The sequence below is a fragment of the Eulemur rufifrons genome, chromosome 30 (assembly GCF_041146395.1).
Source record: "Eulemur rufifrons isolate Redbay chromosome 30, OSU_ERuf_1, whole genome shotgun sequence".
NCBI classification, from domain to species: Eukaryota; Metazoa; Chordata; class Mammalia; order Primates; family Lemuridae; genus Eulemur; species Eulemur rufifrons.
This window is the reverse complement of record NC_091012.1, coordinates 95,868,392-95,883,685: the sequence shown is the minus strand read 5'-3', so window position 1 is coordinate 95,883,685 and position 15,294 is coordinate 95,868,392. Positions and strand designations below refer to the sequence as shown.

Sequence of the window (15,294 nt, the reverse complement as noted above, 5' to 3'; positions counted from 1 at the left end):
TCTTTATTCTAAATTTTTTAAAATTAGATGTCCATGGAAAATCCGCTGCGGACCGCTTCTGGCATCCTGAGTCTCAAAAACAATTCACCATGGTTAAGTGGAGAGATCCATTGGATAATACATGGCATGGCCCAGATCCAGTACTGGTTTGGGGCAGGGGCTCGGCCTGCATTTTTTCTCAGGAGCATGACGCCGCCCGATGGTTGCCAGAACGGCTGGTAAGACAAGTTGACTATAACAAACAATCCAGGGACAAGGCCTCTCCCTGAGAATATCCTTTCTCTCTTATTCCAGAGATGATTCCTGTCAGGATGCTCCTGTGGCTTACAATCCTGCATTACCCGATGTCCAGAATCATCAGAGACAAGATTAAACAACTACAAGACGACCTAGAACGGCGAAGAAAGGAGATGGCGGCCAACCCGTTCTGGACCGGATTAAATGGACTCTTACCCTACCTCTTACCGTTTTTGGGTCCCCTCATTACCCTGCTGCTCCTCCTTATGGTGGCACCTTTGTTGTTCAATAAGCTCATGGCATTCATCAAACAACAGATTGAGGCCATTCAGGCTAAGCCTATACAGGTCCATTATCATCGCTTTGAGATTAACGAACGGGGTCGTTCATGCTTGTCTTTAAATAAGATATGACACATTGTCAGCCACCTCCCTGCAAGCTGGACTGGACAGCCAAAGACGGGTAAGATTGGGTCTAGACCACACCAACCTAAGACAGGTCTTAGTCGCTCTGAGGACTATCGACCAATGACGGGTACGGGTGGTTTCTTAAGACCCGGCAACCTAAGACAGGCGCAGTCCCTGAGGGAATCCTCTTGGCATTGAAAAATAAAAAAGAGGGACCTGTCCGGAGCCTTGAGGCCCGGCTACAGCATTGCCTCTGACGCCTGAGCTCAGTAGTTTTCCACTCCATAAGCAGCAGCACAGTCAGTTCCACGGTGGGAGGAGCTGACATTTCCCGCTGTAAGAACCGGTTTCCCTCAGTCCCAGGAACAGATAGGCAGAGTCACCAAGCCTGCAACAGACAAAGGAGTTTATTTTCTAGCCCAGGCTAGGGTCCAAGGCTCAGAGCACCAGCGCAGTGGTCTCTCCACGAGCCCGGACCCCGCCCTGGGGTGGAAACAAAGCTTTTATACTTATCGATAGGTTACATGTATCGGGCACACCCCCCCACCCCCCTTTTAGTTCATTTGTTCCCTCAAAAGTGGCCGATAGCTTTGGCTCCTGATTGGCCAGTTTCCAAGCCAGGGCCCTCAGTTGTTACCAGCGGCATTCCGGGGAAGGGGAGGGCCTGCGTTGGGGAAACCAAAACTTAGGCCTTTCCTAAGAGGTCCAGTCTGTCATGGAGTTACTCCTGTTTTCCTTCCTGCTCTACACCGCCTTACTTAACGGCCGCTTTGCAGTTTGAACTTACCCCGCCTTTTCTTTTCCCACCTTGCTGACCTATAAAACCTGCCACTCAGCACACAATAAATGAGACTTGATCAGACTCCAGTCTTGTCTCCATTTCTCGCGTCTCTTGTCCCTCCAATTCCCACTCCCTCTTCCAGGGTTCGCGTTGACAGTCCTGCAGGTTGGGACATTTATACAAGGCACATACAGTATTTGGGGGAAGACTTCACCATAGCAACAGGCTAGGGCCATTGCCTTGTCCAGCAGTGAAGTGCTTCTCTCTGTCTGGAAAGGGCAGGATTTTTGCTGGGTGGCCACTACCTGGGCTCCCCTTCCCTTCCCAGCCTGCTGGCCTGGGCCTCAGTCAGTCATAGGCCCAACTAAGATTTTTGTTCAGGGGGGCATCTGGGTGCTTTAGCTTGTCCTTTAATGATGTGCCTGGGCCCCTCTAATTAACTGACAAGACCATTTTTCGTCAGTTTTAATTTTGTCTCTTAATTTGGGAGATCCAGGCTTAAAAGAATAATGTAGAAGGCTCAACTATCTTAAAGATTCCCCTTCCTCACCTTCCATCTTACGTCCTTCTCTTTCCCTCCAGGGATCTGTAACATGCCACATTGAGGCTCTGTCCAAGATGAGGACTCTGATGAAGCCACTTCCACATTTTATTTTTTCTCTGGCTCATTGCCCCACCATATTTCAACCTCTTTTTTTAACAGCAGCCAGTGAAAAAGCCTTAGGGGGTTTAGCTAACTAGGAGCTCAATGTGACTCAGCAGAGTGGGAAGGCTGCCAAAGGAAAAAAAAAAACCCACCAAAAAAACAGTTAATGCAATTTAATCAGAAAGAGAGCACCCAGAAGGAGGGTGGCAAGAGCTTTAGCTCTGCTTTGCTGCTCCACCCTGGGAGGTAGCACTTGCTGCCTCACTACTATAATTGAGGATGCCACAGGAGGTGAGGGAATGGGGCATTGTTGTGGGAGGCTGCAACAACACTGGGCTGGTGGCACCTCACCAAACCAAGCATGCTCCTGCCTGAAGGACTTTAAATAGATTGTTCTTTCTTCCTGAAATACTTCCTTCAGTTTTTGACATGGGCTCACTCCCTCACTTCCTTGCGTCTCTACTCAGATATCCTCTCTCCAGATTGGCTGCCTTGGACCTCCCTATTTAAAATAGTTTCTCCCATCACTCTCTCACTCCTTTTACACTGCTTTTTTTGTCTTCATAGTACTTATCATCTCACGGCTCAAATTATCTGTTTTTCCCAGTAGAATATAAACTCCTCATAGGGTTTTTGTGTATTTTGTGCACTGTTATGTCTAGAACAGTACTTGATACATAGTGGGGTGCAATACAAATTTGAATGAACAAACTCATAGCATTTAGATCGTTGTACTGTAATTTGTGTTTTTACTTCTCTTATCTCTAATAGCATTTTATCTAGGAAGCTTCTTTTTCCTCTTTCTTAACATTTTCACTAATTACATGGTCATTACCTGACATGGTGTATATAGGATGAATGGATGGATGTGTTGGCAGGGATGCTGCAGGAGGGTTTCAAGCATTGGATCAGGGTTGGCCCAGACTTGTGCTGCCTAACACAGTAGATACAAGGTACAGGTGACTACTGAGCACTTGAAATTAGGCTTATCTAAATTGCAATGTGTTGTAAATGTAAAATACACACCAGATTTTGAAGCTTTGGCAGAAAAACATGTAAAATATTTCATTAATGATGTTTTTATCTGTGGGGTACCTTGTTCCACTTACAAGGATCTCCTGGTAAGCAGAGCCTCAAGAAGCCCTCATTAGCGGCATGCTGCATTTACACAGTGTAGGGCAGATAATGCTTTTGTAAAAGTCTCCTTTTTGTTTTTCCTTTTAAAGATAAATTTATTTGTTTTTCATGTGACAACTTGTTTCATTAAGAAATATGAACAATTTATGACAGTAAATTTAGTAAAGTACTTTAAAAGAATATGTGTTAGAGAAAAGGCCATTTAAAGATGTTTGTATATGTATGGTGATCACTTTCTTCACTATACCGTCAGGCCTACAAGGCTGAAATAATTTCAAGCCAAATAATAGGTGTTTCTGCCTCAGTCCAAGTTAGTATTACCACTTGGTACTTGAAAGTGTCTAAATGACACAATATAAAACCAATTCTTATTTCAGTATTACTTTTGTTCATCAAAGGCTCCAGTTTCCAGGGATAAGAACAACCAATAAGGTGCAACTAGTACAGATAAAATCATATCTTTTAGGTGACATTTATAATAAACTGTCTTATCAAAGTTCCACCTTGGACCATATTCTATGGAATGTTGACTAAATAGCTTGCAAAATAATTGTACACAAGATATGAATTGGTAACAAAATAAGCTCAAGGGAAAAATATGAACACAGGTAGCCAAACTATGATCATCATACCTCCATTTGTACAGTGACACTTAAATATTCAGTATTTTAATGAATTTTAAAGTCTGAGAGAATCAATCTTTGGTGAGCAGTTTTAAATAAAAATATTTAGTACTTGAGCACTACTCTTTAGAGTATTTCCTTCATATCCCTTTGAAAATTTTTCCCAGAACATTTGTGAATTTTCCTTAGGAAAAGGAAATGTTTGACAGTTTTTTAAACAGTTAAACATGTATTTATCACATGATCTGTCCTTTCGGATCCTAGATATTTACCCAAGAGAAAGGAAAGCATATGTCCACACAAGACTTGTACATGAATGCTCATAGCAGCTTTATTTGTAATAACACAAAACTGGAAACAACCTAGATGTCCATTAATGGATGAAGGCATAAACATATTTTGGTGTATCCATACAGTGCAACACTACTCAGCAGTATAAAGGAATGAACCACTGACATGCTCAACAGCATGGATGAATATCAAAATAATTATAATTCTACTGAATGAAAAAAAATCCAGATAAACAAAAATATATACTGTATGGTTACATTATATAAATCTCTAGAAAATTCAAAGCGATGTATACTGACAGAAAGCATGTCAGTGGTTGCCTGAGGGTGGGTGGGAGGCATTGCAAAGGAACACAAAGAAACATTTGGGAGTGATGGACATGTTCATTTTCTTGACTGTGATGATGGTTTTATGGCTATCCACATATGTCAAAAAATATCTAATTGTACACTTTAAACGTGCAATTTATTGGATATCAGTTATAAATTAATAAAGCTGTTAAAAACTAGTATCAGTTTGAAAAGGAAATAAAAATAGTAGACAACAAAAGTACATAAAACAGAACATGGTATTGATTACATTTAGATTTTCTTATTTATGCATGTAGAATTTGAAGCATAATCATTAATAATTAAAAGTAGGTTACTTACCTCTCAAACCAATAGAGAGAAAAATAGAATTTTAAAATTCAATATAAGAGAACATAGGAAAGAAGGGGGAACAGAAACATGGAAAAAGCATGATATATAGAAAGATCAAAATACAATAACGGAAATAAATTCAACTATATCATTGACTATGATTATAGTCAATGTCGATGGGCTAAACTCACTAGTTAAAAGTTAGAGAATGGTAGCTTGGAATAAGGAATGAAACAGGCGGCAACGGCGGCGGCGGCTCCCTCCCAACCTCCCCCACCCCTCCCCTCACTCCTCATCCCCTTCCCCAGCCCGCCCCGCCGGGAAAACCCTAGCCGTCGCCGCGCTCCCCAGATCGCCGCCTGCCCTCGGCCAACGGTCGCGGGCCCCCTGGCTCTTCCCCTCAGGCCCCTCCGAGCGCCAGGGCGGGGCAGAGGGTGCGGTGCCGTCCTCCCCGCCGCTTTGCACTTTCCCACCTCACAGGCACGCCGGTGGGCAGTGCCGCCATGCCCCAGCAACAGGCTGCTCACGGGCCTAGGCGCGGCGGCCCGAGATAGGGTCCCCTGAGCCTCCTGGGGGAGGAGAGGGAGCCAGCCGCGCGCTCCGCCCCTCCCCAACCCACCCCGGGCTGTCGCCACCGCCACCGCCACCTCGCTGCTTCAGCCTGGCGGGGAGGAGCAGGAGGAGCAGCAGGTCTCCGGGCCTTGGCACCGTCGCCCAGCAGGACATTTCTGATTCATTTGCATCCTTGAAGAGCATGTGTAGAAGAGGAAGGAAAAGATGGGTGTGAAAACATTTACTCATAGCTCCTCTTCCCACAGCCAGGAAATGCTTCCAAAGCTAAATATGCTGCGAAATGATGGACATTTTTGTGCTATCACTATTGGTGTCCAGGACAAAATCTTCCGGGCACATAAAGTAGTACTAGCAGCTTGCAGTGATTTCTTTTGCACCAAACTTGTAGGCCAAGCAGGGGATGAGAGCAAGAATGTGTTGGATCTGCATCATGTTACCGTGACTGGCTTTATACCCCTCCTAGAATAGGCCTACACGGCCACTTTGTCAATTAACACAGAAATTATTATTGATGTTCTAGCTGCAGCCAGCTATATGCAAATGTTTAGTGTTGCTAGCACCTGCTCAGAATTCATGAAATCAAGCATTTTATGGAATACACCCAACAGCCAACCAGAAAAGGGTCTAGACGCTGGACAAGAAAATAATTCTAACTGCAGTTTTCCTTCTCAAGATGGAAGCATTTCTCCAGTGTCTTCAGAGTGCAGTGTGGTAGAAAGAACCATTCCTGTCTGCCGAGAATCCCGGAGAAAGCGCAAAAGCAACACTGTTATGTCTCCTGAAAGTCCTGCGAAGTGTAGCACACAAACAAGTTCACCCCAGGTATTGAATTCTTCAGCTTCCTACTCAGAAAATAGGAATCAGCCAGTTGACTCTTCTTTAGCTTTTCCCTGGACTTTTCCTGTTGGAATTGATCGAAGGATTCAACCTGAGAAGGTTAAGTAGGCAGAAAATACCCGGACTTTAGAATTACCTGGCCCGTCTGAGACAGGTAGAAGAATTGCTGATTACGTGACTTGTGAAAGCACAAAAACTACTTTGCCTCTGGGTACAGAAGAAGATGTCCGAGTCAAAGTAGAAAGGTTAAGTGATGAAGAGGTCCATGAGGAAGTGTCCAAGCCTGTCAGTGCGTCTCAGAGTTCCCTGAGTGATCAGCAGACAGTGCCAGGAAGTGAACAAGTCCAAGAGGACCTTCTGATTAGTCCACAGTCTTCCTCTATAGGCTCAGTAGACGAAGGCCTTACCGAGGGATTACCTACACTTCCAAGCACCTCTAGCACTAATGCTCATGCAGATGATGATGATCGATTGGAAAATGTTCAGCATCCCCACCAACTCTACATTGCTCTTTCTACCAGCAGTACAGAACGACCAAGTCCAAATGGTCCAGACAGACCTTTTCAGTGTCCGACCTGTGGGGTGGGATTCACCCATATCCAGAATCTCAAACAGCACATGCTGATCTACTCAGGAATTAAAGGATTTCAGTGTGCCCGCTGTGGGAAAAAGTTGACCGGGGCTTACTCGCTAAAGATGAATCACCTAAAGCATGAAGTGATTTCCTAGTACTGCACTACTTAAACCAAGAGCGAGAAGAGACCCTTGTTCAGTATGATCTTGGAGAACACGGTTTTGAAAGCAACTCCTCTGTTCAAAAGCCTGTAAATTCGAAGGTCTCCTCCACACAAAACTGCGAAAGCACTTTCCCCCTGGGATCTCTTGGTGGGCTGGCAGAGAAGGAGGAAGAAATGCCAGAGCAGCCAAAGACCAGTGCTTGTGCTCAGGCCCCCAGAGATGACCCCCCAAAATCAGAGCTGTCTTCTATAACTATTGAGTAATTTTGTGGTTTGGCTTCATTTTTGGTTCTTGGAAAGTGCCTGTGCTTGGCCCTGTACATTTAATTTAAATTTTTAAACAAAAAAAGGGTTTGGGAAAGACTTTCTCTTTTTAGTTCATAAGCCCTGCAACTGATGTTTAATTTTCCTAACTGAGAGATTGCTTCTGTAAGTACACAGTAACATACCATTGAAACATAATAGAAACTATGAGACTTAAGGAGAACCAGTTGACTTTAAAACACATAGCGGTTTCTTCTTCCATTGTTTTTTTTTGTTTGTTTTGTTTTTTTTTCTTTCTTTTTTTTTTTATTTCATCTTGTTATGGGGGATACAGAATTGTAGGTTACATACGTTGCTCCTGTACCGCCTTTCCCCCCAAGTCAGAGCTCCAGGAGTGTCTGTTCCCCAGGTCGTGCACATTGCACCCATCATGAGGTATATATCCCTCCCTTCCCCACGCCCCCTTCCCGAGTCAGCACCTTCAAGTGTTACCGCTCCCCAAACCGTGCGCAATGCACTCATTGTGTAGGCATACCCCCATCCCCTTCCTCTTCTTCCATTGTTAAAAGAAGGCTAGCAACAGGTCATTAGGTAGAAAAGAAATCACATGATCATTGACCTTCCTGAGATCAAACGGTACCTGAGAAACAGATTAAACAGAATTTACAAATGGCCTGAGTAGATATTTCCAAATACACACAGGACGTTGAACAATGTTTTGTTGAGCATGTTGTTTTGGAAAGTATTTATGGTAAGCTTTCTTAAAAATTATTAGGGCAAATACTTCTAAAATACAGCATACTCTTTTAATCTTTGTGGTTTCTGTTATGATTTTTCATGGTGAGAATTTGGTATTGAGAGAGGCATCCCCTGTGCCTTTATAGTACCACTCCACAGGCCAAGAAGCATGATTGAGAATAGTCAGGCTGTAGATGAAATGACCAGGAATGGAGAATGAAGTATGTAAATCTCAGCTTCATAGGAACGTTTTAAATACTGCTTTTCTGACTAAAACTGATGTTTACCTGGTCTTTGAATGTTAATGCCTGATTATTATGTCATTGCCCAAGTCAGTTTTCCCCTTACCCAACAACCAGTATGTTTTCTTGCATATACTGGCGTGCTACCATATAAAGGAAAAATATTGGAGATATTCTATATTTTATATATAGGTTTATGTATTGTTGGGGGTGTTTTTATTGTGCTGTTTTGGACAAAATAAAGAATTCTCTGTTGAGGCTACATTCTTAACCCAAGTAAGATTGTTTACAAAATCCCATATGACAGCGATACATCGTATGTTCCAAAATAGTTTTAGACATTGCTAGGTTTATTAAAAGCAGTTACTATAGTTTTTGCAGAATGTAAGCAATAATGTCAAAGATGAGAAGAGGCTATAAAATGATCATCTACAACTCATAAATCTGCTTTGGGAAAATTGCTAAGACTGACGAAAAACTAAAACCCTTAAATTAATGAGTATCACCTTTTCTGCTGCTAAAAATATGAAACTTTGTAGTTTATAACTCCAGACTTGGGTACACTTTGTATCTGGCACCATTAAAGCATCTCTGATCTTAATCTTAAAAAAATAATAATAAAAAAATAAAACAAAAGCTAGGTACTTGCAGTTTATGAGAGACATTAAAAACATAAGGACACAGAAAAATTGAAAGCAAAAAGGATGGAAAACAACATACAAGCAAATAATAACAAAAAGAAATATATATCATAATGGCTTCAAAAGGCAAAAACTATACCGCCCTGTGAAAAATAATTTGGAGATACCTCAAAGAGCTAAAAATAGAAATACCATTCCAGCCAGCAATAGCACTATTAGGCATCTACCTAAAAGAACAAAAGTCATTATATAATAAAGACATCTTCACCCGAATGTTTATGGTGGCACAATTCACTATTGCAAGGATGTGAAAACAACCCCAGTGCCCATCGCTTCATGAGTGATTATTAACATTTGGTATATGTATACAATGGAATTTTACTCAATTATAAGAAATAACAGTGATCTAGCACCTCTTATATTTTCCAGGATAGAGCTTGAGCCCATTATCCGCAGTGAGGTGTCACAAGATTGGAAGAATAGGCTCCACATGTACTCACCATCAAATTGGCACTCACTGATCAACACCATGGTACTCACACAGTAGTAATATTCTCCAGGGATTAGGCGGTTGGGGGGTGTAAACTCACAACTAAGGGACGCAGTGAGCATTGTAGAGGGGAAGGGCATGCCTCTAATCCTCCGTTGGGTGAGGCAAAGACATAAAATGTAACCAAAATGTTTGTAGCCTCATAATATCCTGAAATAAAAATAAATAAAAAATAAAGGCAAAAACTGACAATGTTAAAAGGAAAAATCTAAAAATCTGCCTTCATAGGTGGAGATTTTAATATTCTCTGTTCAATTACTAATAGATCATGCAGAAAAATAATTTGTAAGAATATACAAAATTTTAGCAACAAATAACAAGCTTGATCAAGTGGACACATAAAACTCTGTACCAATTAGAGAATGGTCATTCTTCTCAAGCTCTCATGAAACATTTACAAACATTGGACTGTTTTTTTGGCCATAAATCAAGTACCTACAAATATCAAAGGATTTATTTCACCTAGGCCAATTTCTTTTATCATCGTGCAATTAAGTTAAAAATCAATAACAAAAAGATGGTTTTAAAAGTCTTCACCTTTGGGACTTTTAAAAGCACTTTTAATTTTTAAAGTGCCTTGCTTTATATTAAGTAAGAAAGCAAGGTAAAAAACAGCATGTACAGTGACAAATCATGTGGGGGAAAAGGGCAGAAACAAAATATACAACTTTATTCACTTATATATTTACTTCATCAGTATATTCAATACTCGCATACACATATACAAATTAAAGAAGCTAAATAACATTGGTTGTTCTTGGGAAGGGAGAATGGGTGGAAGGAACTGGGGGTCAAGTGGTGGAAGGAACTCTTCTATCATGTAACCTTTTGTAACTTCCAGATTTTGAGCCATGTGAAAGCATTACCTAATTTAAAAATGAGTAACAAAAATCTTAGTATATTAGGACAAGAGGGCATATCATTTTGGAACTGTATGTGGCTTTACATAACAGAGAACCAATATAACAATGGTTTAAATAAGATAGGTTTTTATTTTATTTATTTATTTTTTTCCCTCTCATCATACCAAGAATTGCAGAGATGGGCAGGCCAGGACTAGTACAGTGGCTCAAAGTTGCCAGGATAAAGTTTATGTTTCTTTTGGCTTTTCTTTCATGGTGAGGCACAAGATGGCTGCTGATGCTCTCTAGTCATTAGTTACACATTTCAAGGAGAAAGAAGCAACAAATACAAAGACAAAATTGTATTCGTCATCTGAGCTTATTTCCCTCTGAAGAAAACACAGACACACACACACACACACACACACACACACCTTTTAAGAGCTTTCCACAAAGCCCCATCAAAATAACTTTTGCTTATATCTCATTGGCCAGTACTGTGTACATGACCACCCTTATATGCAAGGAGGTAAGGGGGAGGGGAGGTAAGGAAATATTGACTTTTTAAAATCCGAGTATGTTTCTACCTCCAACAAAATTAGAGTAAGGAAGAATGGGAGACCAGATGTTCGGTAGACAATTAACAATCTCCACCACAGGTGAGAGCTACCTTAATCCAATAAAAGGTTTCTTTCAAAAGTACACAACAGACAGCACACTTAAAAGTGAAACATTAGAAGCATTTCTTTTAAAGTCAGGAAGAAGATTAGGAGGTCCATTACTATTTAACACCTTCTACTATCACCACTACTATTCAATGATGTTCAAAAGGCTTTAGCCAGTACAATAAGATACATAAGTACACACCAACGAGAGAGATAAAAAGTACTAAAAATTGGAAAAGAATAAATAAAACTCAGTATTCATAAACGATGTGTTTATCTACCATTAAAATCAAATAAACTCAATATACAGAAAAAAATACTGTAATAAATAAGAGCAATGCTCCTGGATATATGATCAATATGTAAAAATCCATTGCATTTCTATACACCAGCAATAAACAGCTTGAAAGTGTAATTTTAAAAGAGTTACCATTACAATGGCAATGAAATTTTTCAGGTACTTAGAATAAATTCAACCAAAGTTGTACATGACCTTCATGGAGAAAAGTATAAAACTTTAGTGAAAGACTTAAAAGAAGACAAAAAATATGATAAGATATATTAAGAAGGTATAAAATCATAAAAAGGTTAATTCTCTTCAATTAATTTATAAATTAAATGCAACCCACATCCAAATCCCAGCAAGATTTTTAAGATGGAATTTGACAGATTTCATCTAAAATTTATGTGGTATATTATATATGGAAAATGGCCAAAATGATTTAAAAAAATTATTTTTCCTCTGGGATAAAAGGCGTGAGCCACCATGCCTAGCCCAAAATAATTTTTAAAAAGAACAAAGATGAGGGACTTGCCTTAGCAGATACCAAAAAAGATAATAAGGCTATACAGTGATGAAAACTGTGTGGTATTGGTAAAAAAGGACAAATACCTAAATGGACCAGAATAAAGAATCCAGAAACATCCCAACATACATATGGGAATTTAGTACATGATAAAGGTGACATAGCAAATCAATGAAAAACAAACTATTCAATAAATATTTCTGGACAACTGGTCAGTCATTGGGGGAAAATTAATTAGTTCCCTAACCTACACTTTTCATATAAATATATTCATTCCAGTTATATTACAGATTTAACCACCAAAACCAAAATTATAACAAAGTATTTGAAAAAAAGTATAGGTACATATGCTGATGAACTTAGGGTATGAAACACTTTTTAAAGAGGACACAGAAAACTAAAAACTTAAGGAAAATATTGGTAGATTTGACCACATCAAACATGAAATTTCTGTACAAGAAAATAATCATAAATAATGTTAAAAGACAAGTCACAGGCTAGGACATAATATTTGCAACATAAAAAACAGACAAAACCTTTGCATCTAAAATACATCAAGAACCCCTACAAATCAATTTAAAAAGACAACTTTTGTAGATCTTTTGAACTACAAAGTCTGTATTCTTTCTATTACATTATACCAGTGATTTGCAAATATTTTTATAAAAGGAGAACCCTTTTTCAAACAAAGATTTCACGTGGGAGTCCAATAAATAAACAAAGAAACAAACAAAAAACAAAACTCTTTTGGTTGAAGCAGATGTGAAAGACCTAGAACTCTGTATACTAGATTCTTGATAAGAGCTGACAATACTCTGTGGCCAGCATTGAGCTGAACACTTACAATGAATTAACTCATTTAATCCCCAAAATAGCCGTATAAGGCAGAAACTGTTACTATCTCTATTTTTCAGATGAGGAAACTGAGGCCCAGAAACGTTAAGCTATTTGCTCAAGGCCACAGACCCTAGTAAATGATGGGATTCAAACTCAGGCAGTCTGGCTTCATAGCCTGTGACATTAACCACGCTGCTTTCACATGAACCTACCTACAGGGAACCCCTAGGGATTTTCTAAGCACAGTTGGAACACTACTGAAATCCACCACACTACCTTCGTACTCAATCACTACAGTAGACTGCACCCTTCCCATCAAGGCATCCTCACCATGGCATACTTGACTATATTCATTCCTGCCATCATGCCTTTGCTTATGCTGTTGTACCTGGAATATCCTACCTACTCAAGTGACCTACATTGTCCTCATCCTCCAACGTATACTCAAGTCTCACTTCCTTCAGGAAGTTTTCCCTGCAACCTGGAGCCCTCAGTGACTTCTTCCTTAGAACAATCTGCATGTGGAGTCTGAATCACATAATAAGGTTTTGCATTATCCTCCAATGCAGTGCTTTGCACACTGTATCCTAGGAAGCCCTAGGATTCTATAGAGATGCCTTAGGGACTGTCTGGGAGGAGAGGGGGAACCAAGTAGATGGGGATCCAGGCTTTCAGACTTGATTCCTTGCTCTAATAAAAGCAATTCCTCTCTTATCCATTGTTCAGGTTTGGTTTCCACATGAAATTTTATCTGAATAAAGAAAGAGTCTGCTAATATCAACAATAAAGTAAAAGTGTGAAAAACTGCTGCTGTTTCAAGACATTTTACCTCCCAATTATTATATCAAGCCATAAGAAACTGTCGTTTTGGCCGGGCGTGGTGGCTCACGCCTGTAATCCTAGCACTCTGGGAGGCCGAGGCGGGTGGATCGCTCAAGGTCAGGAGTTCGAGACCAGCCTGAGCAAGAACGAGACCCTGTCTCTACTAAAAATAGAAAGAAATCATATGGACAACTAAAAATCTATATAGAAAAAATTAGCCAGGCATAGTGGCGCATGCCTGTAGTCCCAGCTACTCGGGAGGCTGAGGCAGTAGGATCGCTTAAGCCGAGGAGTCTCAGGTTGCTGTGAGCTAAGCTGACGCCACGGCACTCACTCTAGCCTGGGCAACAAAGTGAGACTCTGTCTCAAAAAAAAAAAAAAAAAAAGAAAGAAACTGTCGTTTTTGTAGGTCAATAGCAGTCAAATACCAACAATTTCCAATGGTTCAAACTAATATATGCTCTCCTCATATTCCTGATCTCTCCTAAATTGTAGGTTGGAAAATAGTCACAGAAGGCTTTTCACTGAATCTGTTTCGTGGCAACTGGACCCCATTTCATGTAGGCATATTTTGGGGCAACTGTTTTAGAGATCAGTAGAAAGAGCTGGAGAGATAGGACACATGTCCGAGGGCTGTCCGGAAAGTATCGAGCCATTGTTAATCTAATGAGAACAGCTTGTGTGACATCTATGTAACCTGGCAGCCAAGGAGCATGGACTGTAATGCGCATGCCTAAACGATGGCAACTTGACCTTACTAGTCAGTGGGGCGCTAGACACCATTGATTCACCATGTGTATTGTGTGGCTAAGCGAGTAGAGCAATGAATCTGCATCAAAGTTTGCATTAAGCTTGAACGTTCTTCCCTGGAAACTATCCGGATAATTCAGAAGGCTTTCAGGGATCATGCAATGGGTGCAGTGCAAATAAAAGTGTGGCACAAATGCTTCAAAGATGGTCAAGAATCTGTTGAAAGTGATCGGCACTCTGGAATACCTGCAACAAGCAGAACACCTGAGAATGTTGAACGTGTACGGGTTAGGTTAAGAGACACTGGGAGGACGGTGTGAGGTCCCAAAATGCCTACTTGGAAGGGGAATGAGACATCATTTTCCCATGTACAATGTCTCCTTGTATCTTGTATCTTCATCAATGTCTCCATTTTTCATATTATGTGGCTGGATACTTTCTGGACAGACCTCTAAGACCTTGTAGACCGGAAAATGATGATTGGGGCCAGCCAACATTCTGTGGCTTCTGAAGGCATTTCAGCTGCTGAGTGAGTCTTAAGCTGTTTGCAAGGCCCAATTAACCCAGAAAATAGCTCTGGGAGCAGGATGTTCCCTATAAAGGCAAAGCTGTTGAAATGCAATGCTACACACTTCTTGAAAGTGGTCCTTGAAGGTTTTGTCCCAAAGGCATATTTTACATTAAAAATGCATCTCAGTTATATGAAAAAAATGACCTTGTCAGCGGTGCTTGAAGACTGTCCCATTTTTTTTTCATTAGACTTGCATAAGAAATCAGTAGTTGCACAAGTTGAAAGTGTCTTTGAAAAGGGATCTTTTACAGAAATGGGATCTTTGTACCTTTACGGCAATGGCTGTCACAGTGTCATTACCTCAGCCAGTACTAAGCAACTGCTAAGGAGAGTATTGATTCTCAAAGGATTATAGACCACTTTGTCCATGTAAAGTACAAGCTGAAGCATTCAACTAATCCCCTTACCATGGCACAAGGTAGGACCTAGCTCTAGACAGTACCAACAGAAGCTATGCTGCTGCCAGGCCAGCAGAGGGAGAGCAAGTACAGAGCACAACATTTTCCCAGCAGGAGAGCAGAGGATGAAGCAGGAAGATGTTAAAAATGACTAATACATCTTCCTGCTTCTTCCTCTCCTCTCCCGCTGGGAAAATGTTGTGCTCTGTACTTGTTAAATATTTGCAATGTGTGATAGAGTTAATACCCCTACTATGT

At 40.6% G+C, this 15,294-nt stretch overlaps 1 protein-coding gene across 1 annotated transcript; it reads left to right on the top strand.

Moving 5' to 3' along the window:
* Positions 1-5,540: 5,540 nt before the first annotated feature.
* LOC138378526 (zinc finger and BTB domain-containing protein 44-like) lies at positions 5,541-8,132 on the top strand. The gene is given in 3 exon segments (XM_069463853.1): positions 5,541-6,890; position 7,261; positions 8,059-8,132. Coding segments are annotated over 3 exon segments (1,425 nt in total).
* Positions 8,133-15,294: the final 7,162 nt, after the last annotated feature.